The 27,308-nt window shown below is 46.4% G+C and overlaps 1 protein-coding gene and 1 long non-coding RNA gene across 2 annotated transcripts; both read right to left on the bottom strand.

Moving 5' to 3' along the window:
- Positions 1-7,719: 7,719 nt before the first annotated feature.
- Positions 7,720-8,464, bottom strand: LOC128763011 (uncharacterized). The gene is made up of 3 exons (XR_008415602.1): positions 8,359-8,464; positions 8,003-8,064; positions 7,720-7,934 (listed from the first exon to the last, which is right to left on the bottom strand). It is a non-coding gene; the product is annotated as an uncharacterized LOC128763011 (long non-coding RNA).
- A 17,632-nt stretch (positions 8,465-26,096) lies between these two features.
- Positions 26,097-26,809, bottom strand: tcima (transcriptional and immune response regulator a). The gene has a single exon (XM_053871933.1). The coding sequence runs from the start codon at positions 26,751-26,753 to the stop codon at positions 26,451-26,453; it is 303 nt and encodes a 100-aa protein (XP_053727908.1). The 5' UTR covers positions 26,754-26,809; the 3' UTR covers positions 26,097-26,450.
- Between the last annotated feature and the right edge of the window lie 499 nt (positions 26,810-27,308).

The raw sequence follows: 27,308 nt of genomic DNA, 5'->3' as shown, positions 1-27,308 counted from the left end.
TATAGACAGATGAGGTTATGGAAGAGTCGCTGTGGACCATGATGTTAAGTGATGATATAGTGATGTGTACTGAGAGTAAAGATGAGCAGGGGGGGAAGCTACATGTGTATGAATGAGACAGAAGCAGGAGGGTCAGTGTAAACAAATGAGGAGTGATGGACGGAGATCAAAAGAGGTGAAGAGGAGAGTGCAGCAGGGTGGAACAGGTGGAGATGGGAGCAGCAAGAGTGGAAGCAACAGATGAAGACGTTCAGGTGCAGTAGGAAGGACAAGAGTAGAAAGCAGTGGATCAAAGGGAGAGGTCCTGGTTGCAGACAAAGTTGGGGAGACCTGATGGTTTGGACCCAGGGAGAGGAGAGACAGGGGACATGCAGGATGAGGAATGTTAGACATGGACGCATCATGCAACCTTGAGGTTCATGGAGGTGATTGAGGAGGACATGGAGAGGAGGCACGGGGCAGGTGGACCACTGACGGAAAGCAGCATGGATGCTGCAGCCTCTCATAATGGTGAGAGCTCTCAGAACTAGTGGATGTCCAGGGAGGGCTTTATCCAAGATGGACGGCTGAAATGAGTCGTGAGGGATTTTGAAGCACAGAGGTCGCTGACTCTTCGTGTACAGACACAACAGCCCCGTCACGCTGACGACTGACCTTCAAGGAGTGATGAACAATCTGATGGAGTTAAAGCTCCATTAGCAGATAAGCTGCGGCTGGGACCTTTCCCACTGTTGCCACCCATTTACAGTCACCGCCAAGATGGCGCGGCACTTAAGGAACATGAACTCAGGAGTCTTGTGAGGGACCTGGTTCCAAAGCAGCAGAAGCGTTTTATATTCAATTTCTAGCTCCACTCAAGGGCCTCCATCCCTGTGACCTTGAATTCATATCAAATCAGAAAACGTTTTACAGTGGAGAGGATGGTAAAATATGCCGGTGACTTCAGCTGCAGATGAGTAACAGGAGCCAGCGGTCTCTTTCTTCTGAGGCGCACATTAGGGGAATTAAGGACGATGTTCTTTTGTAACGCAAAATCTGAGCCTGCGTGCTTTAAGCTGGTCGACATTTTGGAGTCTGAAACCAAACCGATTTTACATCCAACTCAGAGTATGTGAGTAGCATCTCATCGCAGGAATCAAAGAATCCGTGGAGAGCGCCCTCTAGCCCAAGTACATATCTGCGCTGGGTTTAACCTGCCTCTACTCTACGGCTCTGGAGGCCTGTACTGGATTCAACTGTTAAAAAAGGACTTGGAGACGCCAGACTGAAACCATGGCGACGCTTGAATCCAGGTGGACTCAGCTGATGCAGTGACGAAAGATAAAAGGACAATTTTTGATGTCCATCTCACGGTCATGTGCCAGATGTTGTTTGTTTTATTTGTATTACTTTTTAAATTCCTGTTTAAGTTCCTTTGTTCTGGCTGTACTTTCACTGAGAGGCCTTTGACATCAGCATGGCTCTGGTTCTGGACTCTCCGATTATTGGTGCGTCCTATGGAGCCAGCTCATCCAAGCTTTGTCGGAACTACAGTGGGAGGGTGCTAAAAGCCCAGTCAGGCTCCCTGTATGTACGAAAATGTACCCGTCCTTTTCCTAACTGATCACATGCTTCCATGCGTTCTTGACCTTGGTATTGCTGTTCACCTGTATATCCACCGGGGGGAGCAGCCCCGGGTCAAGTCCAAAACCAACATGGCGACTGTGGAAGAAGTTATTGCTAGTGTATCTTTCAGCAGCAATGTAGCAGGTGGTGGTCAGTGAGGCTGTTAAATACATTGTGACTGGATGTTCTGAATGTGTTTGTAGCTCATGTTTTCATCCAACTATCAAGCCTACAATGACTTTTGATGATGCTGAGACGTAGGAGCTGCAGTATCTGGTATGTAGCAATGCTGCGTGTGTGACATCACAGTTCGCCAGCTCGAATCAACACGGTGCTATGATCATTTGCTGGAGTTAAGTTGGTTTATCTCCAGCAAATAGATTGAAGCTGAGACATGTTGAGTCTGAAGAGTCCAGGTGAAGTTGAAGACTGACTTAGACCACGGTCCAGCATGAAATCCAGTCTCTGTTCAACCAGAATAGCGCGACTGGTCATCAGCATGGCCGGCTATTTTCAGACTGGCAGATTGAAGCTCCAGATAGCAGAAAAGAGACTTCATTTCCAGCCCTGGTCGTGGAGCGGATGACCCCGCTGAATATTCCATCTGACCTTTTCAGGGGCGTAATGAGCGATTTTCGAATGACTCTCCTCTTGTTTCTCAGTCAGTGTCGGATCGGAGCGCGTACGGACCTTTAATACCATTCAGTGTTTCATGGAAGTTCCTCACTCTCCAAAGTGTTTTGACACTGGAGGCCGGAGCATTTCCTTTGCTGGCTGCCGCCTCATTTCAGCTGTTTAGTCATTGATTTGCTGCTATAAAAAGGGAATAATGAATGGAGGTGGGAATCAACGCCGGGAGCCGTTTCTGCAGGATTTGTGAGGCAAACCCAGCCACGGCAGAGAAACAAATGCCACAACAAGACGCAGTTCTGCTTGAAACTAACTCCTGAAAACTGCGTCCTTCACTGCATCGGAGAATCGACCGGTGTAAACTAGGACCACACACAGGTCACTAGTGATGATGAGGCCTCAGAGCTCAGTAGGTGGCGCACTTGGTTTGGAAGTCATGCAATGTTTCGTTGAAATGGTAGTACAAATCAGAGCTCCATCTAGTGGGCTCTGAACATGAGCGCACTGTTTCATAAAGCCTCACCATCTCATTACTATTCACACACATTCCTGTGAAGTGCGAGGCCGGTCCTGTTTCTCAGGAAGCTCCGTCACGATCGTGATCACACGGTACCTCGCGCATTGAAAGAGGCAATGGGCCCACACTCCACCTCCAAAGTGAACGACTGCTCCTCCATGTTGTCACGAATGAAGCGCTCCATTGCCTGTTGGCGACACCCTGCCAGCGCCATGCAGCCACACTGAACGTCAGAAGGTGGACTCCTGCGTCGCCTGTTGAGACTTTCCACAGGCCCAGGACGCTAAACTTACAGGCAAGATTGAGGCTGTATGCCCCTCAGCTTGGAGATTTGCTCAACGAAAATCCAGAACTTGAACGCCCCCGAAAAAAGAGTTTCACAGGGGAGGTGCTGGAGCGCACACTCCAGGGTTTGATGTCCTGTTGTAGGCTGGAGCTGGGACAGGGATGAGGCCAGTCTGGGACAGAGCGTGACTTGGTTTATGACTTTGTCACAGCCAAACTGCACAGAAGCGCACATTCAGAGCTGGACACGCACCGGGCACCTCTTCCCTTCTGGAGAGACGTCACTCACTCGGCAACCCCTCCCACATGCAGCGGCCACACACATAGAGGAACAGCCACCTGCAGCAGACGCTCTACATTCACTCCTACAAAAGCCTGTTTTAAGGCTTGGAACGCATGATTTGACTCTGCTCTCTGTTTGGTGAAGTTTATCACGTTCACTCAGTCATGCAGTTCCTATGTCTCTCTCAGTTAGGTGACTTCCTGGGTGCATTGTACTGTATTATTGTAGGTAGTTGTCTATAGGTAGCTGGAAGGGAAATTGCGAATTGTAAATTGCTGATGCAAAAATGCAACAAAAAGAAAGTTAAAATAAATCAATATCTTCAAAAATGGGTGGTTCCATGTTTTATTCAACCTTTCTTTATTAGATTTTGAGCAAGAGAAACACCTGTATCTAGAATGTAGCCATTAGCTGCGCTTCATGGGTCCCCTTTCTTTCTATGGACCACAGATTTCATTCTTTTGACAATGTTTTATTGATTTGAATTTGGTCAAAGTCAAAGGTTCTGGCTACTAACTTGGTCACTAGCTGTGACCTGTAAGGAGAGCAGCTCCGTCCCATGGGAACCTGTTTCTCACTGCATTATTTTCATTTATTTTTTCATTTCCTTGAACTTCATCACGCTGCGGTGGAGACTCCCAGCACAGGCCAAGCTTGTCGGGCCATCACGGCACAGGCCGAGGAGAGCGACTGTTCCGTCAGTCGTGGCTGGCGCGGCGCTGACAATGATGTCAGATGGCATCACCATCAATGCAATGAAAACAAAGAGGAAACCTTGAGCAGTCAGGCTTGAGAACACGCGGGCGTCTGCGCTTAATTTTCCATGGGAAACATCAAGTATATATGAAACCCTTCCTCCTTCTGAATGAGTCACACATGCGTCACCTTCTGCGTGAAGCAGGCAGGCATTAAATTTTCATGCCAGCCACTGTTGCTGCATCCAAGTTGGCCGCGTGGCTTCCGTGAGGAGACTCGACCATGCACTTCCTCTGGAAGGAAGGACGCGGCGCTGAAGCCCCCGGGCTCCTCGCCGCCAGCAGACACAGCCACTGGACGGGCAGATGCGGCTTCATATTTTATCCACACTGCTCCGTCAACACGGCTGTCATTACCGTGCGGAGCCTTGTGATCATGTGCGTCTCCGCGGACAAACATGGCCTCGGGTTTTAATGTGCCACGCTGATTCACACATGTTCCACCCTGACTTTAATGCTCCAACTTCACGCGGGAGGCGTGGCCCGCTCCGTCCACGCCTCGGTCCGTGGGTTTTCGACTCCATGTAAAGTGGTGCGGAGAAGATGAACTCCTCTCAGGGTGACCTACATCTGAGAGCAAGGTCCTGCTCAGCCTAATGAGCTGGGACAAGAGTGGTGGTGGAGGCCGGGGTCACGCGAGGGCACTTCCTTTACATCAATCCGCAGGACACATGAGTGTCGGGGTATTATCCTGGGTCTCTCACTGCCGTTCGTCGGGATGAGGAGAGATGAACCACCTCATGACTGCGGCAGCCCAGGGTCCTTTGATGCATCCTCCTCTCGGGAGCGCTGATGTCATGACGCCCGGTTTTTCCTGGGGAAAGAAAAAATTCTGTGCCTCTCTTCACTCATTGCTTATGCAATGACTGAATGCTGAGGGAGGACGGCAGATGTTTCTCCGCAGAGGTGCAACAGAAACCTTGGTTGGGCCGTGAGCGCCCCCTATAGTCTTTTGTTTCACACCTCTGGGCCGTGAGACGCTCAGTTTTAATACACCTGCCACATGTGGTGGCAGTAGTGTGTCATTGACTTGAATTGACTGCTGCAAACATGTGATAGTTACAACTATGAAGTGACCAACTAAAACGGTAAAGAGAAAAACTGTCCACCTGTTGGAGCAGTTTTAAAATTAATTTGAACATTTTATGGAGGTACTTTCATTTACACTTTGCTTATCTTCTTTAGAGCTTATTTATGAATAAGAAAATATTTTATAATATTCAGACGTTGTTTTATTCCATTTATTTTATTCATGACATACAGTTTTTCCCAATTTTCTCAACAGTTTACATCAAGCGTATTTTTTCCTTCTTATTTCCTTCAGTAAATTTGACAAACATGACTTGCACCTGCTTCTGCTGCTGGTTGGACTTTTCCATGACGAATATCTTTGCGCTGGTCACATGGTTTCATGTCATTTCACAAGGTTTTGATTTGTTCACATCTATGGTGACATGAATCAGTTCTATTCCTTCAGTGGGCCCCGACCCCCCGGCCTAATGTCCATTGCCTGGCTTCTTGTGAGCGTCAGCCGTGCGGCGTCTTCACTAGCGTGTTCATTGCACAATTGGCGCCAATGTTGGTATTTTCACCTGATGTGTTCAACACGTAAGTGAAGACTCCCTTCCCAAATTTCCACCAGTGTTGGTGGTGCCAGCTAAATGAGCTTTTTCACTTTCTCATCTTTAAACCGAGAGCGCCACCTCCTGAGCGCTGCAAATGAGGACACTGTTTCATGAAGCTTCGCAGTTCAGCAGTGTGTGTTGCTCATGTTTGTTAGGTCAGTTGCCTCGATATGAGCGTGATCTTTTGCTAAACATAATCTCATGGTGGAATATCGAAGGTTTGGGCTGTGATGGTGAGGAACATCTGCGTGGTGGCTGAAGGTCCAGCACATGTTGGTGCTGGAGGTCCGTGTGTGTGTGCGTGTATGTTACAGCTGACACTTCAGCTCTTCTCCTGGCTGATCGCTGTGACGGTGTCTGCCAGCTCCCCTCCACACAGTCTGCATGCAAATGCAGCCAGCTGCGGCTGCTGACAGCCAGTCGGCCATTAAAGTCAAAATGAACACGTCAAAGCAAAGGACAGCGTTTCCGTTCATCAAGATAATGATTAGAAGCTGGTGGGCAGACGGCGGATCAGGCGCCGGCGTGGCAGCAGGAGGCAGGTAGCGGAGGATGTTTTCACCACTCGGAACATTGCTCAGTGCAGCTGGAACACTTTGGAGACCTGTTGCTGGGGAGGGCTGCAGGGTCAGGAGCCTGAAAGCAGCTGCCTCTTCACCGGAGCGCTGAGCTCCGCTCCCTGTCTGGACGTCAAGGTCATCGCCTTTTCACTTTTGTCTTCTGGCTTACCGCGATAGCCATGACACATTTGGTCCATCGAAGCCCCGTGATTAAGGCGGAAGAAGGTGAAAAGTCCTCACTGACTCCATGGATTACACGCGTCCTCACAGCATCCGACTTAGTTGTAGTTGAGCTGGGTCACATGACACATGGCCTCAGGCAAACTTTTAAAATGTGAACATCATAGTGCAGAGTAAAGAGGGTGCAGACAGAAGGGTTTTTATCAGTCAGACCCCACACATGAAGCTGAAGAAATCCGGAGTTGAGAAGCGCTAGATATAATAATAATAATAATAATGTAATAATACTCTCAACAAAGGAATATCATGAACGAAATAAAGAAGAAGCATCGCAACTGCCTCATATACAACACACAACATGGAAGTGGACCGGGTGGTCTGGTTGTGTTCTGTTTTTGTTTTTTAATCCAGAAGCTGACAGAGAAAGACAGACAGTAAAAGCTCTGTCAAATTTGGATTAAAAGTGAGCGTTATCCTAATAAATGTCAAAACTCCCCTTCGCTTCCCTGTTTCTCAGGTCCACACAGAGAAAGGTTCCTTTTCTGAACTTGGTACAAGTTGACCGCCTAAAGGAAGAGGGTTATTCCATAACCTTCCCTGATCCTTGGTCTTTGTGCACGTCCTCAATCGCTCTGGTGCGTGAGTAGTTTTATGGTTGGACAAAATAAAATCTGCCAATTTTCTAAGCCAAATGAAAAGGGGAAATATATGGTGGAATTGGGCTGGATACATTGGATACAGCGCATTTTGAGCGCATTCATGTCAGTGAAAGAAGTGAGGAGCTCATGATTCGATGCGCTCTATTGACCAGATATTACGGTAATTCAACCATATCCATCCTGAATGTGAACACGGCCACCTGCCTGGCTGCTTTGTTAGTCAAATACAAAAAGGTGCGGATCAAGATTTGGCGCCGCCGTCGTCGCTGCAGTGAGAAATGACAGTTTGAGGCACATTTCACATGAAAAAAAGCGGCTTTTAATTTAATACAACAGCAAATTACTCACACTTTCGTGCCTCCTTTTGTGGATAAAGGCTTTGTTTTCCCTGCGAGCGCTGTGACTCACGGTGCTCATGTTTGTTTAGCTACCCTCCCACCCCACCCCACCCCACCTGCTCCCTCTTTTATCAACCACTAACAAATTGTGGCAATAACAGGGGGAAACAATGACCAGTGAGGTGGGAAAAGAAACGTTATGTTAAGACTGGCTCCAAAACTGGACAGAAACAGCACAAAGGAAGTGGCATTGTTTTCACAGCAGCACTTTTTTTTCAGCTTTGCCGTGACGTGTTTGTGTCTTTAGCTGCCAGAGCTTTGTCTGCACCTTTTGTGGAACCCCATTTGTCATCTGAGTGTCTCTGAAGTCCTCACTGCTTCCAAGCTCCCGTTCAACTGGGGAAAACCTCGGCAGCAACCACAGAGGCACGAGGATTTGGTGGAGGTGAAAATGAGGATCTGAAAATACACTTTGGATTTCATGCAGGAGCCGCGCTCTGCTCCCAAATTGATCGATGTTTCATTAGAATTGTACATTTTCACTGGTGTGACGGACAATACTTACAGTTTATCTGTATATTCTTTAACAAGTCAGTCACTTGAGGCAGTTCTGCTTGGCTCGAAACTCTGTAAATCAACATGTGGAAGCTTTGTGACATTAGATACATGAAAAAATGCTAAAATATTTTGTATAATAATGGTGGATTTATCAATTATTTTGATCTTCCTCTGTGGTCGCGCTGCAAGGTCATTCAGCTGGATTCAACACAGTGAAACACCTGACCCTTTTTTACATGTTTTTTTTACCTTTTTTTACAGTTCTATTAATGTGACGTCTTGCGTTTGAATTCGTGTGCTAACTACTCAATGCTTTTTAGGAGCAGTTTAACAAATAAACTTGTGCGTCATCGATACACTCACATCAGGTCAGATGTTCTTCTCCATCACGCTCAAATGGAAAAGCTCCCGGAGAACACCGAGTCCTGCACTGGGGCGGCACGTGTCTGACGTCTTTCCTCAGTTGCTCATCTGCAGGTCTAAAATGGCTGTGAATTTTAAATGGCTCTATTTTAACACCGAGCCTCGGAACACGACACGTCCTGTACTTTTCTTACAGTCTGTCCTGAACTGTCTTTGAAGTCGTGGTGCGGGTGTTTGTGTCACCACTTCAGGACTGGGTGTGAGTCTAAATCACTTGTAAATGATGCATCTCCACAGGAGGGTCATGGAAGACAACTCTAAATCAGATGAGGTTTCTGCAGCTTTGTTGTGAAGAGAAACTAAGTTCAGTTGTTTTGAATGTCAGCACCACGTGTAGCTCAAGATCACTGGACAATACAGGATGGAAAATATTAAATAGCTCGAACATATATTATTTAACTGCTCACACTGATTCCAAATAAGAAGAATAAAAAGAATAAGAAAAACACAAACATTAATACTTAACTACTCATTTTGCGACAATCTCAGTTAAATCTACCGTCAAAATATTGAATTTATTGAATTAGTTTTTGACTCCCATGTGCGGTTGTACTTTTAAAATCTCATATCTGCTTCTATTTGTCATCACCGTCTTAACTAGTTCAATGATCAATATCAAACTCAATTTGCTTCACACGAGTGACAGAGTTTTACCGCCATCACGCGGTCAGAAGATGAACTGCAGTGTGCGCCGCATGATTCAGTTTGGTCTCGCGTGCATCGTGTGGGTGCAGGTGCGCAGGCGTGCGTGCTATTGGTTCTTATTATTGATTAATTTATATATTTTTTATTTTATAATTTATGTTTTTCATTTTTTAACACACACACACACACATATATATATCAACGGTTCTTCATTTTCCCTGATTTAGAGGCGTGTTACACTTCTATTATTCATTTTTTCATTGCTATATTGAGCTTAAGTGCCTATTTGAGACAGCCTTATTTTATTTCAGAATTTTATTTATTTCACTGTATTGCTGTATTTGTTTTACATTTTTGAAGACAGCTTTATTTTATTTATTTCACTGTATTGCTGTATTTGTTCTACAGTCTTGAACCATGCACCTGGCCTCACTGGTTTGCGGAGGTGCTCGAACTTTACTTTTGGATTTCATTGATGAAACACAGTTCACCAATAAAAAACTGGATTTCAAATCTTCTCTTCTTACTGTATTTAATTGATTAGTCATGCACTACTATATATATATATATATATATATATATATATATATATATATATATATATATATATATATATATATATATATATATATATATATACTTTTTTTTTTTTTTTTTTTCTGTTTTTATTTATTTATTTTAATTTATATATGCGGTAAGAGCCGCATAAAATAAGGACCAAGTCTCCTCATTCAAGTCGCTCAAACGAGCTACAGGTCCCCCATCTTACCGCCAGATGGCAGTAGCCTCTTCCTATTCCAGCCTGAGCCTGTTGAGCGTCAGATGACGCCGTTACGTGTAAACCATGTTTGCTTTTAATTTTGACTAAATAAACAATTCATTTATTTTCATTTTACATTTTTATACAGTTACATTCCATGGCTTTAAATTCAGTTCTCGGTTACAGAATCATTTTTGTTTTGCTCACGTTCCCTGTGATGTGAAAATGGTGAATCTAAAAACGTGAAAAAGACCAATCGTCATCATCCTGAGGGTCATGACCGGAGCACGTCCACCTGTTACTGCTGACCTTGACTCCACATTCATCCGTGCTGAACCACTCTCACACAGGTGAGTCAGGGAACATGGCTGAGCTCCAGTCACACTGAAGCTGACGCGAGTGTCCGCCACCCATGAGCTCATGACAGCAGGTGAAACTGACACAATATCTACTCCGTACCATTTATAACCAGCTGATGGTGACAGCTCCTGAGGGCAGGAGGGAAGGGCAGCGGAAGATGGTGTTTACTGGCAACCGTTCGAGTCAAGAGTTGCAGGAAAGTGACTTTCCTTTGTTTGTTTTGAATACCATGGAGTTACGAGCACCAGGATACACAATAAGTCAAAGTTGCTAAGAGAGCTCACGAAGCTAGCAGCAGCCACGCAGGTGCATGACAACACTTTATTTTATTTTATTTTATTTTATTTTATTTTATTTTATTTTATTTTATTTTATTTTATTTTATTTTATTTTCAACAAATGTAGAAAAAAACAGCAGGACACAAAGAGCACCAGGCTCAACCACAAATAATGACAACCAAATGAAAAATAAAAATAAATTAAAGAAGAAAACAAAATAATAAAAAAAACGGCAGCAGCCAGGTGAAAGTTCAGTTCATTTGCTCATCCAGATGTTACAGGATGGAGGTGAAACTGACTTCCCGTCCTGCAAGATGACTCAAGACAAAAGGCCCACTGGGACTTCGTAGGTCACGTTGTAGCATCATTGGAACCAAGCTCCATGTGGCACAAGATGCTCATGACAACACCTTTAACTGGCAAAATCTTTGACTCTAACATCAGGAAGAAGCTGATTCCGGCGTGCAGAAGCTCAGGCCAGTGTTCTGAGTCTGTTACATCCCAGGTGTGTGTGTGTGAGCCGGAGAGAATGATTCCACCCTCTGACCCACTGACACATGGGCCGCAGCAGGCTGGATGACCGGAAACTGTGGGAGCCACAGCACCACAGACAGGGAGTTAGAGCAGGGTTCTTTCTGATCTGGGGACCTACCTTTCCCAGGACAAATGAGGCCCGGGGGCCCTTCAAGCCATAGAACTCATTCATGACTCTTGGTCTCATTTGTGATCAACAACCATATTTAATGTCACGTAAACAAACCAAACCCTTGTGAAATGACTTGAAACCATGTGATCATCGCAAAGATATTTGTCATGGAAAAGTGCAACCAGAAGCAGAACCAGGTGCAAGTCACGTTCATTACATTTACTAAAGAAAAAAAAAGGAAAAAATACACTTGATGCAAACTGATGAGAAAATTTAATACAATACGGAATAAAATAAATATAACAAAAGCATGTCTATATCATAAAATAAAAGCAGTATATTTTATCTGAACTCCAACGAAGACAGAAGTGAAGAGTCAATGAAAGTATCCGCTGCTAACTGAGAGGGGAATGCAGCAGATCCGCCGGCCGTTCTCTGAGGAGCTCTGACCTCACAGTGACATAACTCATAAATGCAGGTGATAAGAAGATTACTGTGTGTGTGCTGCTTCTTAGTCGGAGTGAAATCGCATCATTTCCAGATTACAGTTGGAGGATGTGATAAACACTGAGTCATCCAGGATTAGTTTGATTTGATTTCAATCATTATGAATAAAATGAGGTGATTTTAAGAGCATTGAATGAGTTGGTCCAAACGTCTCACAGCAGACAGCGCCCCCTGGTGGCCATGAGTCGTAAACCAAACTCACTTTAGCAGCTGCAAGTCCAGAAACAAAGCAATATTTTTTGCTTGGTGTTTGACACAGGATCTTGTGAGGTCCGAGTCTGGTTTGACGGAGGCAGATCCACAAGTGAAACTCGGTGTCGCGGCCTGTGGTCGGGAGAGAGTGGCGGGTGTGATGCTGATCTGCTTAAGGGCTTTGCTGTTCGCGCCAGCCTGGTGGTGAGTCCTGCTCCGCTCCGCTCGCCCCGCGGATCCACTCAGGTTAATCTGGACAGGTTTCAAACCAGTTCAAGAGGTAAGTCTTGCTTTCTGCTCTGGTGTTGATACTTTGGGCTGTGTTCAAGCTCCAAACAAGAGGTACAAATGAGGTGTCATGAAACAGTACTGCAGGGTCGAGGAAACTCTGTCCTGATTCTCAGAGGCCGCTAGATGATGTGAGGTTTCATTGAATGAGTTGTTCAAGTCCAAACATCTTACAGCGCGACCTGGTGGCCTCTGAACATCAGGACGCTGTTTCATGAAGCCTCATTGACCCTTCACTAGGACTCGTTCGCACATGCCGATCCGCATCACTGCTGAGGAGCGAGTGAGGCTTCATGAAACAGTGTCCTCACTTTCCTTCTTCGATAGGTGGCGCTCTCGCTTCAAAGAGGACGTGCGGTTTTGTTGCTCAAAAGAATTTATACTGGACACTGTTTCATGAAGCCTCATCGGCTGCAGCTGAACAATCGGTAACAGTGTAAGCTGTGTTTCCCAGAATGCACCAGGGTGCGATCCCAACCTTTCCCCTTTGCTCCGTCTGACATTCCAACCTCGGGTTCCAAACTTGACCTATTTAGGTCAGAAGCTCGGCGCGGCTCTTATCTGCTGCGTGTCGCGTCTTGCTGTTTCCATTCCCAGCATGCTCTGGGAGAGATTTAGCGATGTTGTTGTCCCACTGAAGTTCACAAATCTGGAGCAGCACTGATCAAATTACACGACTGAGGAGATCCAGAGCCACAACTCCCACATTTGGCCTCCAGCAAATCAATAGGATGGAAAAACAGCCGAATTATTGATGAGTCCATTCTCATGCGTTCCACGCCGTATCAAGGCCAAGACGCTCAAAACTCCACTTCCAGACGTAAATATCCCCCTTTTTTGACTCTTTTTCCCCCTAATATTTTCCCAGAAGTGGTTCATGAACTTATATAATGTGACAAATGTGCGGTGAAGAAGTCACATACTTCAGTGAATTTGTTTCTGCGAGCGTCTCCTCAGCAGACGTGGAGTGTTGGTCGCCGCAGCAACCCTCCCAAACAGCCTCCTCTTGTTCTCCCACTGTTTACATCGGAGGGGATTGATGTCCGCGGCGGGGGCGGCGGCTCTCTTCATCCCTCATGTATTTACAGTATCTGGGTCTGACCTGCGGCGCGGGGTCAGCGCCTGAAGGTTGGATCAATTGGATCTCAGAGACAGAGAAGCTGAGCTGGAATGTGGAGCCCATCAGGGTTTTTTCTCTGACCCAGTTAGGGCCGGCCTCACACGGGTCACACTCTCATCATGTGGCCCCACTGGTTGCCAAAGCCTTCATCTTCCTCATCACTGAGCTGCTGTCAGATTACCAGGCTCTAACTTCTGATCTGGGAAATGACACACGGTTTCTCACATCAGACCCAACTCTGGGCAGCTGTCAAGCGTCTCTCTCTGTCTGACGCAGTTTTACCGATCAGGACGATCGAGCGCTGCACTGTGCACAGACTTGGAAACCAAGGTGTTTTGCTTCTGATCAATAGTCGTCCTGGTTTCACTGTTGCATCCGATGACACTGGCACCAAATAAGCAGATTTAAATTGCATCCTAAAACCTTCTTTAAAAAATAATCCAATTCATTTGAGGTGGTTATTATTATTATTATTATTGTTATTATTATTATTATTATTATTATTAGTCAGGATTTAAATATCTGACACCAGAATGATAAAATTGAGTGACAATTTTTAGATTTTAATTTAATTTTTAAATTTTAATTGTAATGAGATTTTAATTTTAATTTTAATGAGATTTTTTTAATGAGGAAGAAAGTTATACGTAAATAATCTTGATTATTTTATTTTATTTTATTTTATTAACCGACCTTCATCACAGTAACATGTGACATGACATGAATAAATCAAACTGATTCCAGCGCAGAAAACAATAGAGTTTTATCGCTTCCTCACGCGGTTCCAAGTCGCAGTCTCCTGTCGGTAATGGCAGCGGGTTTCAAACGAAAGCTCATTTTGCTGCAGGACCATATGGGAGGGTGAAGACTCTGCCGGGACAGTGAACCGGTGACATCAGCGAGGCGATACTGAGCTCAACAATGGCTCCGAGGATTGTTCCCCGTGAATCTTCCCATCTCAGGAAAGAGTCAGGTCCAAAGGGTGCGGTGGCTGGACGAGTCATCCGCCCGGAGGGTCGTCAAATAAGTTCCTCTGAACACTTTGTTTGACTCATAACTTGCTCGGATTTGACTTGACACACACGTGGATGAATGACAGCGGTCCACGTCAAATTAGCATTTAGCATTTCTTTGTTTATTTTTTCAGACAAGGACTTCAGCTTGTTCAGTTCAATGAATTATTATTTTTAAAAACCTATGATCTGATGGCACAGATGAATCAGGTATGAACCTGTCAGTCACCAACTCTAGGTGCCTCACATCATAACCAAAATCATGAAGTAAAATCAAATCAAATATTGCCAGTACTTTTCTTTCATAATTGAGTTTTTGCTAATTTTGCTATGTTTTTCTCATGATGCTGCAGTTTCCCCCCATTTATTTATGTATTTTCAGAAGCGAGAAAACATTTTACTTCAACATCCTATTTATTTTATTTTTCCTCATACAACAGTCACACGTTACAGGAACCACATTTATCTGTTTTTAAACAGCTTCATGGTTGTTGACTTTGTCTTGTAGTTCAACGTGTTCAGGTGAAAACATATGTTTACAAACAGGAGAAATGGCCAGATTCAAATCACATCTTCTCACTTGACCTTGTAGATCTCAGAGCGTGAAGCATGGAAGTTCGTGTTTAACAACCATTCACTTCATGTCATGGTTTGAGGTTGCTGGTATGAGACAAAGTATGATTTCCATTCATTGAGAATGACACCTGAATTCAGCAGCTTTTCCATAGTACATTCACATAGTGCACATAAACAACACCTGAGGCTGAGCCACTCTGCAACACTCTGCACACAAAGATAGAGTTGCACCTTTATTTTATTTTTTTACATTCCGTAATAGATTTACTTTGTGAAAACAGTTTTTGTTGTTTGTTTTGCTAAGGCAAAGTTAATATGCCAATGTCAAAATAAAGTGCAACATTACTTCAGGCTGAATGAGTTGTGGTTGAACCTGCTCTCATTTGAATGAACAAGCAACCGTGCGCTCAGGTTTGGCAGCCGTAACTGGAGCAGCCTCGACAGTGGAGAGCTTTGTTGCGCTGCCGTTCTATTGTACTTCGCTTTTATGAGAACCACGACCTACTGAGAAGAAGAAGAAGAAGAAGTCATTCCTCGCTTCACGTTGTAGGTGTCAAGTCCATCCACTTACCGAAGGTGTCCTACACGCTGTGGGGTGGTGATGTCACATCCGGCATCTACAATCTTTTTTATTTTTATTTTTATGAATGTTTTCATGAGCGAATTGAGAGAAATTTGAAATGAAGGATTTGATGCCGATATCTACCATATAGGTAATTCCACTAAATACGAAGTTTGTCATTGTCTTATTTGCAAAGTATCTGTCTCTTCTTCTACCGCCGTCTGCGAAACTTAGATTTAATATCACATGAGAACCAGAATCAACTCATCAGCAGACAAACAAACACCTGTGATGATGCGATATCCGATAAATTTCACGTTAAAAATCACGACGTGTTGTCTGGACTGCGAAGAAGAACGGACATATACTTCGCAAATAACCTGATGACAAAGTTTGTATTTTGCGGCTGTAAATTTTCTGCGTTTAATTTTTTTCTGGCTCATTAAAACATTCGGGAAAAAAAAGAAAAAAAAACGATCGTAGCTGCCGGATGTAACGTCACAGACAGGCCAACTCAATCGAGTGACGTTTAGCGTCTTCATCATTATAAAAGTGCAGGAAATCAACTGCCATGAAGAAATGCAACATATTTCTATTACATTTTAGTGGTTTTAGGTCGATCGCAAGGCTAATCTGCCGAGCACAGATGGCTGTATCATAGGAATATTAATCGATCCATCGATCTACTAAATCAAGCACCGAAAAGTTGTGTCTCTTCTGACCTTTAAACTGTTGCTCTTTGTGGTTTGGCAGAAAAGGCATTTACGCATCTCTGGCTCCTGATCCACAGCAGTCGGACGCTGAGCTGTTCCTCGCTCAAATCTGCCAAAGCTAACAAAGCAAAGGGTCAGATCCTCAGCGGAGGCTCCTCAGCCTTTGTCTCCGTGTGAGATGGCGGGTCAGATGAGGAAGATGGAAGGTCAGATCCACCGCCGCCGCCTGTCCCTCGCGCAGCGGCGGGTCATTACCTGGCAGCCGCTCATGAGCTCACACCCACCAGCTGTTCCACACATTAGTCAGTGATGTGGCTCCCGCGAGAGCCGGGCTTCACAGGTCCAGCCTCGGCGTGGCGTAAGGCCTGACGTCTGCCCGCGCAGATACCCATCAGCTTCACAGCAATTCAGCCTTATCAGTTTCCTAATTCCTCATCAAGTTCCTGCCTCCGCTGATGGATGTGGGACACATCAGTGCGTTTCACCGCAGCTATTGTTTGTGGATCTGCGGACCAGCGCATTTGTCCCGGAGCGGCTGGAAGCTACACAAACACCGGCCCTTTGTCTCCACTTAGACACAACCATTCTTTCACTCTTACATGTTTGTTTGTATCGAACGCTTTGTTCTATAAACTGACTGCCAGCGCTCTTCTCCGTCGATAACCTGCAGGTGCTGTTGGCTGCTTCCCGTCCGCTCAGTGCCAAATATGAAAAACCCCTGATCCAACAATCCCAACATGCACCTGCTGACTAGAAGTAAAATGATCATTTGGTTGCTTCAGGATCAAGCTCTAATGAGACAGAGCTGTTTTCCATTGGGCCCTGTGGAGAGCAGGCCTCCGTCCAGACGGCCAGTTTCTCCATGTTCAACCTGATAAACCCTTGGACCTTGAGCGGACAGATGCTAAGTTCCAACAGTTGAGATGGGACAGTGAGGTGATTCAAAACCTTGAGTTAAGAAAGTTGGGGTTCTGTAGTGATCGATGGAGCAGACTCTTTGGAAGAGAGACTCGCAGCTTGAAGCACAACCAAGTCTAATGTCCATGTTTGCAGAAGCTTGGAAGATGTTGACGTGAAGACAACAGATGTGGCCGTGGCAGGTCCATCTGTCTACAACTGTCTACTGGTGGCTCTCTGTCCAGATCAACCCAGTGGAGTCACCAAAAACCATCCAAAACTCAAGCAGCTGATCCAGACGAAACCATAGATGGTATCGACAAACTGTTGTTGCTTAAAGGAAGTCGACTGCTGCGTCAACTTTTAGGTGTCTGAGCCACATCGCGATGTGAACATATGGTGACGGTGCAAGTACGGTGGCCAGGAAAACTCACAGCAAATGCAAACCGCCAAAACTCAAGAACCCACAACACTGCAAAAGTCACCAGAAATTCAGAGCTTACAACATTTAGCCACAACATTACGACGTAAACCACGACAGAAGTTAGCGGGCGGGAGCCAGGACTGCTGTTGCCAAACCACAGAGGGAGAAAGTGGCAAAAGATTTCGGAGAAGTAAGAGTTTGATATTGCTTTCTGTTTTCAGAAATCTACTGACTTTTAAAAGTACTACTGTGTCAGCGAGTCCATGTGCATGTACGTGCTCTATACCTGTGTAATGCAGTAGCACTCGCTGTAATTACGCTAACACGCCGATTTTGAATAAAGACAAATCAATCAAACGTGTATTAGGCATATTTTTCCACCTAGCATGTTACCGTTGTGCTTTTTGTGGCATTGCTTTACAATGTGGGAACTTCCGTCGTGACTTCCATTGTGGTTTTTATGTAGTAGTGTTGCGGCTTCATGTCTTTGTGTTGTAGCACTTGAATTTGTTGCAGCTTTTGCAGATGAGTTTTTTGCAGTTTTTGTGTTTGTTGTTGTGTTTCAGTGTTTCTTTCCCAGCCACCGTATGAGAGACAGCAAGCTCACACTGCAAAAACTCAGAATCTTGTTTAGACTTATTTCCAGTCATAAGACCTCACCCACTCCATTTAAGATGAATTCACTTTGTAAATGACATTTCAGCAAAATGGACGGACGTCTTTTGCTCAGTTTTCCACTTACTGTACTTTTACCTTGAAATAAGTGACAAAACGAGAGCCTTAAAAGAGTCAGAATCTTTGGTTGCATTTTTTCAGTCCTCTTTATTTTTGCTGGACCATTGCAGACAGCGCAGTACAGTCACTGACCACTGCTCCAGGGAGGAGAATTTTTCACTCTGCTGGTAGAACAGTGCAGCTGACAGAAAGGTTACCAAGTACATATACAGACCAAGAGTACATTCACATAGTGAGTCATTCGCTGCAGCGACAGTCATTGGCATTAATTCCAGAGTCCATCCAGCGTCTGAGGCGGTGCCACTGGTTTCAGAGAGGCATAACTGTCAGTCCTGCCGGCTCATGCACTCGCTGCCCCGGGCCACTATCTCACTGCCACTGCCTTATCAGTGCTGGAGCGCAGGTGTTCTCAGGCTGTATCTGTAGTGAGCGTGTTATCATGAGCACATAGCGCTGAGGAAGGCGAGAAAGTCCTTGTATTTGGTAGCGAGACAGTGAGCCGTGCGTGTGGTGGTGCTGGAGAGGGACGACCTTCGTGGAACGGATCCCTGGGGTTTAAAGTGTTTGAAGTTGACATTCCTCCCCTGCTCTCCCAATAGCTGTCATTTGTAGCGATGTTGTTAGTGTGTTGCTAGCAAGCCGTGCAGCTCCAGATCCGACCACTGCTGTGCTGTATCTGGGACTCCTCTGTTCGGCAGTCTGTCTTCAGCTCATTTACAAACAATACAAACACAGGTACGGTCACAGCCAGGGTGCTGACCCGTATTCAACGGCGGTCACGATAAGCTATCATGTCTGAAGGTATTGCCCAGAGAAGTCGCAGCGTAAGCATCATAAAACAGGCTCCTTTATGACAGCGATTCTTTATTCACGCAGCCAACACTGAAGAGATGGACCGAAGAAGCCAAGTATAAACAGGCGGTGAGCTTTGCTATTGTGTGCAGGGCTGCACTTCCTCAGATCAGCTGCACCTGCACGGCAAGAGCAGAGGCGCAGGGGCGAGAGGGGGTGGAGGGGTCTTGTTGGCAGAGCGAACAGGACAAAGGGAGTGAGGCACAGAACAATGGCAAGACCTTGTGGTGGAACTGAGACCAGACAGCGTGTCGGCGGCGCCGCCAGCCGTCCAGCCTGGAGAGGAACCTCCAGCGCCACACAGGAAACGCTTTCCTCCAGAGCTGTCTGCAGCACACACAAACCCACGGACGAGCCAGAACAATGGAGGCTCCCCTGGCGCCGGGACAGAACCTGGACAGCTCTAACTCCAGGGAAGCTCCTCACTGACAGTCAAAGAACAGAGCGTCCTGGCAGAGACGTTACGAAAGGTTTCAGGGAGGCATGGGCCAGGTCTGCTGACACAGCACTTCCTCCGCGCGTCAGTCGCCGTCAACGCCGGATCAGACCGGTTCTGTCTCCAGTTTGGATAAATGAGAAGTGGGCTGCGCCACCTCAGCTGTTTTTATATCTCCAGTTGCACTTTGTATCGACGCAGGAACAATGAACTGCGAGTGACACCAAACTCTTCAGTGTGTTTGGACAAACTTTGCATTACTGCCTCAGTCTACACTCTGAACTACACTTGTATATCACAGCTATTTCAAGTGAGGTTTTTACACGGACCGTATGGCAGTTCAGCATCATCCATCCGTCCTGAATAAACCAGAAGTATTCTGCCTCGTACTTCACACTCGAGCCGTGAGAGGAACCTTTGCTCCAGCTCGCTCCACCAACACACCACTCACTCTGTAGCCGAGGGTTTACAATGTCTGGACCAGGGTTTGGTGAGAGATGAGATAAGGATTCGGGTCACTACAGCCTGAGTAACTCAAGTGCGTTTTAGGTAGCGTTGTTGACAAGACCACAACGACCGAGAACAAGATATGACAGAGATTGGAGAGTGTTAAGACCAAGACGAGACCAAGATGTTTGGAGATCAGGACCAGGACCTCGGGAGGTCGAGACCGACACAAGATAAAGATGTTTGGAGATCAGGACCAGGACCTCGGGAGGTCAAGACCAAGACGAGACCAAGATGTTTGGAGACCAGGACCAAGACCTCAGGAGGTCAAGACCAAGACGAGACCAAGATGTTTGGAGATCAGGACCAAGACCTCAGGAGGTCAAGACCAAGACGAGACCAAGATGTTTGGAGATCAGGACCAGGACCTCGGGAGGTCGAGACCGACACAAGATAAAGATGTTTGGAGATCAGGACCAGGACCTCGGGAGGTCAAGACCAAGACGAGACCAAAATGTTTGGATATCAGGACCAAGACCTCAGGAGGTCAAGACCAAGACGAGACCAAGATGTTTGGAGATCAGGACCAGGACCTCGGGAGGTCGAGACCGACACAAGATAAAGATGTTTGGAGATCAGGACCAGGACCTCGGGAGGTCGAGACCATGACGAGACCAAGATGTTTGGAGATCAGGACCAAGACCTCGGGAGGCTGTGACCGACACAAGATAAAGATGTCAAGACAGAGACAAGACCAGGACAGTATATATAAGGAGTCTCAAACTGATCTGTTGCTGTTGAGAAGGAGGGGTGGGAGCTCACTGGGTCTGTAAAGTGTCACAGGTCTGACCCCGGTAACCGTCTTTCTTTAGCTTTACAAGCTGCACACTGCGCCGGGAAAAATGCTGTGTAAACCGAAACAAGTCCTTCAATTGAAACTCATCGACAGGCGACTGGCTTCTTCAGAAGTCCACTTGACTACAGCCCATGTTTGAGCGGCTTGAGAGTAAGAAATTGTTTCCCTGCTGGAATTGTCGAGGATAGAAAACCTAGGCTCAACCCTGACTCTTGAGAGACGTGATGGGATGTTCTCTAGTCCTCCAGACAGCTGCCTGCGGAGGAACACATGGCTACTGTACGGCATGTTAGCAAAATAAAATCCAGACAGAATGGTGTCATTTTTTGTGTTACAGTGCCAAAGGATGGAATGAAACATGGCGGAAGGTGACCTATTCTTTTGTATTTATGCTGCTAACAGTCACTGAAACAATGGTGTTTCACTTGGAATGCCACCATGAAGCACCATCTGAGGGGATTCCAAAATCACCTCTCTGCAAGGGCACTTCTCACATTCCAAAACAAGGGACAATGCCTGCATGTTTTGGTGAAACACGCCACCGGTGACCAGACGTCACTGGCAGCAGATGGTGTGTTTGCAGGAGTGGAGCAGTGGCTTCTGCAGAAACAAGAACAACAGTGGCTTCCACTCCGGGTCCCGAGAGACGGCATCAACGCAAACACAGCCGGGGCATAACAATGTGGCAAATTCCTCACATGCTTTCCCCGCTCCGAGGAATGGTTTCATTCCATCTTCTGCTTCCTCCATCGGCGTAGAAGGTCTGTTTTGCTGAGCACATGGTGGGAAATGGGGTGACTCAGACCACCGGGTGTTTCTAGGGAAAAAAAAACTCTGTTTGTTTTCTTGCTTTCAAACATTTCCTTGTGACTTCACTTTCACCTTCCCAGCAAAACAGCTGACGGTGACAGAGGGAAAGTGGTGCCTTGCTTGGGAGGAGATCACCAACCTCGTGGAGAGGCGGAGTGAAGAAGATGGCTTCTTGAGGAGCAGCAGAGGGTGACAGCTGTCATTCAGGACCAGCTCACATGAGCCACCTGAAACTGATACGTCCGTGTTGTACACATCGGGTCAATCAGAAGAATCATGCGCAGTGCCACAAACATGTTCATTTTCTGTTGTTATTTTTTTAAAATCATAAATCCACATTTGCCTCAGAGATGTTCTGTTGTCGCTGGTTCTTCTGAGCTGCACCTGACACGGATGTTACTGGTCCATTGAATGGCAGGTGCAGAGCAGTTTTTGTTGGCAGCTTATCAAGCACCATTAGGTTGTGTAACTCTCTTATCTTTATTATCGGTCCTCTCTTTAGCAGAGCGTGGGACACTTGGATGAGGTTGGAGAGTGGACGGCACCTTCACAACTTCGGAATACATTTGTGATTTTGAGAAACCATGGAGGTTGTTCTCAGGATATGAAAATCAATGTCGAAGACTTGAATGACTTTGCATCACAAACACACGTTTATTGAAAGTAGAAGTTGACTTTGTTCAACTCGTAACTTCATATTCTTGAAGACTTACTTGCCAAATATGATCTGAAGAGGGTTATTCGCTGCATGGAATCTGGGAAGCGTTTGAAATCGAGTCTCTCCGTACACTACCGACGTTTGTCACGTGCTCAAACCTCGCTGTTCTACAGAAACACCTCAAAAACCGTCCGCTCTGTGCGGATTGTTTCTCAATAGCTTTCTGGTTTGCAGTTTGGTCACGTGACTGACAGGTTTCTCCCAAGTCTGTACAGATGGTCTGTGGGTTTTTCTTTGGTTGGGATCACACTTCACTCTTCCGTTCAGTTTATGTGTGTGAGTCTTTTATAGTCGTTTTTTCCATTTGACCCAGATTGTTCTGTGTCTCTCAATGAAATTGTCACATTCATATATTCATATATTTAATATGAACAGTCATATTTTGACGTTGACGTTAAAGCTCAGGTATATGCCCGGTGGATATTTTAAAGATATTTTAAAAGAATCAAGAGCTTTTGTTCAGTTTTGATCACACTTCTAGGGAGAAATCTACACTTTACTATCATATTATCTGTTCAGTTTATGTGTTTGACCCTTAGTTTTTCTTCAGTTTGACCCAGATTGTTCTGTATCTCTCCATGAAATAGTCACTATTTGACATAACTCCCGTGATAAACCAGGGATACTGCTACTACAGTCCATAAAGCCTAATAAATGCATTAGAATGGCTGAGGAACGGACCAATACAGAGTCACCGTGTCTGACTTCCTGAGCCGATCTTAACCCCCGTGTCAGGTGACACACACTACACTCATGAATCGACTCTAACTTCATGCTATAGTGACTGCTGTGCCCCGTGTGGCCGAAGCTCAGGGAGAGCCAACACATATTATTCAATATTTCAATCCCCTCTGCCCCTCTGATCATTCGCTACACCTGTGTTTTCCTCCGTGTGGTGAGGCAGGTGCGTTGCTTCCTCAGCGGCCAGCGCTGGGTTGAACTCCTTGTCAGTTCCTGTCTGAGTGACAGCGTCTACAGAAGGCAGTGTTTGTGTGTGTGTCTCTGAACAAACAGCAGCTGATTCCATGCGAGGCTCCTCGGGCCGTGTGCTGACTAATCCTGTGCACAGCTCATGCTTAGACCTCGGCTTGAACCGGTCTGCGCTGGCCTGGGCTCGCCTGTCTGCCACTCCCCGCTCTGTCATCATCGCCGTGCTTCCCCCTTCACGCTCCGTCTTTCTGCCTGCTTTCTGAAGACAAAGGAACAGGAGAACCAATCCAGTTCCAGCCGGCTGGATCGCAGTTTCACCACCTGAAATATTCAGTCCCTGACGTCAGGGAAGAGACACAGAAATGTGGTTCTATAAAGGAAAACTACATAAAAGCCTTGACACACATCTGACTTTTAAACACTCACTTTGCCAGTCTCCTTGCTTTACATAACTTGGTGACACCTCAGCTGTGTGTCAGTGGACGCACACTCATCCTGGCGTCTGCCACACTGTTGTCTCCTCACATCAAACGCTGTGAGAGCAATGAAAGGCAGGAAGAGGTGGAGAGGCTCCAGTCTGGAGACAATCGCCTCCGATATTTGGCTTCCTGAACGACTGGATCGCTCTATAAAAGGGAAAAAAAAGGGGGGGATGAAAAATAAAGCGCTTCCTTTGCAAGTCAAACCAAGCGGACAGTTCAAAGATACAGCGGCGAAAATAGACAGCTGATAAACAAAATAAGGCAGGAGGTCGTCCAGTCAGAGAAGAAGGAGGTCAGAAGTAAAGGTCAACGCACCCAATGTGATGTAACAGAAGGAAAGGGGTTTTGCTCTTCTGATGATGGAGGTGGCAATATATGCTGCTTGTGTTGGGTGGCATTCCTTCATACTCGGCTCTTGTACTGAAAACTGCCAGCAATACTCCGACACCTGAAGCCCAGCATCACAAAGACTCAGTGGTCTTTCAGTCCAAGTACATCTCCTTCAGTACCAGCACTGGAAATGTATTCAGCAACATTTAAAAAGAAAAAAAAGTAACTTATGTATGTTCAGACTTCCCATGCAACACTGTATTTGGCACTGACAACTCACCATATGCTACATCTTTGTCCATGACTTTGTTATTTAAATGGACAAAGCCAGAAACGGTTAGCGCGCGCGAACACGGTTACTCAGCCATTCATCACCAGAGTGATGAAATATTCCACTTGGAATATTTGCAGCAATAGATGTCCATTATAACGCTGGATTTGTTGCCTGCACACACCTGAGTCATCAAACCGTTTTCATGGAGAAATATCAAATGTTTGTGTGTTGCTAGGTTTAGTCAATTATTGGAAACACACCTACTTGTGAGGTCAATTTGCTTTGTGGGGACAGTTTTTCTGTCGCCCACAAGCCTCAATTTGAGGATGAAGACGTCAAAACAACTGGGTTCCAGCCTGGTTCAGAGTGCTGGTCCAGGTGAGCCGTGTGTTTTGGGTGGTTAGGTTCAGGGGGAGAGGCTGGGGAAAGGGTGAGGGCAACGAGAGGTCCTCACAAATCAAGAGTACGTGGACCTGTGGGTGTGTGTGGAGCGCTGGTCCAGTGTGAGAAGTCAGGATCACACAGTTCAAAGACAGTTTTTGGTGTTTCATTTCTGTTACATGCAGCGCTTGGGATGTTGATAACACGACCGTCTCTGCTCTTAAATTTGAGTTCATAAAGTGGAGCTGAGTCAGCAAATAAGGGTGTAGCCGTTTTAAATAGTACACACAAACCTCATCTCCTATCGACTTGCGGGCATCAGAAGTGGCCTGATGTTGTTTATTACAAGTTTATTCATTTATTACAGCGTAAAAACACCTGTCAGCGAAGAGGACGGGAAACACCCTCGGCCTCATCCGCTCCTGAAAAAAACATGTTTGAAATGTTTGAAGTGTGCTTACAATATCTGCACTTTTTTCCTCTTGACTTTTTTGGCTAGGTGTTTTACTTCCTGTTATGAGGAAGATTCCCAACAATGTCATTTATGTGTGGCAATACATGCTCCGATTTTGTTCGATGTATTTTGTCTTGTTTATCTTTAATAATAATGAAAAATTTATTTAATTATATAGGATATTTTAACGTTTATTATTATATATTTTAATATTATGTTATGTAAAAATATATAATAGATATTTTTAAATAAATAAAAGAAAGGAAAGGCGAACAAAAAATCTTTTTCCTGCTATTGTCGTGTTTTTATTTCATTTGAGAGTGGCTTCGTGTTACTGACCAAACGAACGCATTCGAACATGAGGCTGACATGGAGCGCAGTCAGAGGCGGTTCTTCACCTGGGAGTCTCCGCGCCACCTTCCGCTGCGCACAAGTGACACTTGACCTCCTCGTATCTCCGCGCACATGCTGCAAACACACCGATGGCGTCATGCACAACAAGGCTGGAACTGGTTTGAGCCGGCACGGAGCCGATCAGAGCGAGCAGATTACCGTCTGTGCGCGTGCGCGTGTCTGCCCGGAGACGCCCTGATGAAACACTCTAAACTCATACAGACGGGAGTCCCGAGGGGGGCTCGGTCGAACAGAGAGTCTTCATGACACTGGTGCGATGGTGGGATCAGAGAGCGGCGGCGTCAGGAGGGGAAGCCGCGGCCTCCCGCGCCGTTAATGCCACTCAGAGCGGGGCTTATCTGGCGAGCGTTCAACTGCGGCTGCACCCTCCCAACCTGAGCCCAACTGGTTCTCACCGGTCTGATGTGGTCCTCACCCGCGCGGGGCATCCTTTTGTGTGCGTGTGACGTCACCGACAAGGACCTGTTTCACCCCGATTCGCGGCACACGAGACGGATGTCACGATGAAATTCACGTGTGTGTTGTGGGTCTGCAGTGGCGGGTCAGACACGAGAGACGAGTCACGACTAGGTTGTTGTATAGAATTCAATAATTTATTATAGAAAAAGGCAAATCATTGCGGTGTAACATGAAAAACCACGAGGACACAGACAAAGCAAGGCATGTGGTCCGCTCTCGGGCACTGAAGCTGCAGCTTGACTCTGGTGGCGCGCCAGGTGCGTCTCCAACATCCTCGAGACAAATTCAAGTGTCAAAGTGGAGGCGCGCGTGCCCTCGTCTCCCGGGTCGCTCCCGGCTCGCGCTCCGTCGCGGCGGGACGCTCCTCCGTCCGTGAGGTCACGGTCCTCGCGCGAGGTCCCGCGCGGCAGGTGAGTCGCTCCTGCGGCAAAGTGTTTTCACATTCGGCTCAAAGCGCCGAGCCACGGCCCAGTCAGCGCACCGTCAGCAGCTGCCGCAACATCCCAGCGATCCGCAGGAACTTGTCCTTCTTCCGCTGCTTGAGCGCCATCAGCGCGCGGGACGTGGCCTCCGGGTCGTGGCTGTAGGAGAAGATGCTCCGCACGCGCTCCTCCGCCTTCATGTCCCCGGTCTTCTGGAAGAGGCGCATCACCGCGTCCTGGTTGACGCTCTCGAAGATGTTGGCCACCGCCTTCTTGCGGTGCGCCGTGTCGAACTTGTAGCCGTGGACGCACGGGCTGACGCGGCGGCACTCGGCGCTTGCGGACGCGGACATGCTGGGCTCGCTTCTGTGCGGAGGATGGGCGGCTGCGCGGCTCCGTTCCACCTCGGCTGAGAGCAGAGTGAGTGCGCTCCGGCGGCGCGCGGCAACTTATACGGCGGCGGCGGGAGGGCGGGCCGCCCTGCTGGTGACGTCACCAGTTGTGAAGCAGATGCGCTGCACCGACGCTGCCACATATCCAAGTGTCATCTGTGAATCGATCTGTCGCCTAATCTACTAAATAAATAAAAAAGTTCCCACTTATATCCAGGTTCAAGTGTTTCCATCGGATCCAGTTTTTTTTCTAATCACATTTAATGATTAGCTGGGAAAACAGAGTCGAAGAATTCGCTTCAAAATAGTGCACAAAAGCCAAGAGTTTTGTACATTTATGCAGGTATTTAAACCATGCAGGATCTCATGACGTATCCCATGTAACGTGAGGTTTTCTGCCTTTGTTTACTGAGTTGTGGACAACAGAATAACTTTGCATTGATACCAGGTTTGCAAAAAAACAAAAAGCAGGTTTTGTTTCTAACGCCACTTCTAACCATTTTTTTTTTATTGTTT

Source organism: Synchiropus splendidus, chromosome 7 (assembly GCF_027744825.2).
Source record: "Synchiropus splendidus isolate RoL2022-P1 chromosome 7, RoL_Sspl_1.0, whole genome shotgun sequence".
NCBI classification, from domain to species: domain Eukaryota; kingdom Metazoa; phylum Chordata; class Actinopteri; order Syngnathiformes; family Callionymidae; genus Synchiropus; species Synchiropus splendidus.
This window is presented reverse-complemented; position numbering and strand designations above follow the sequence as displayed.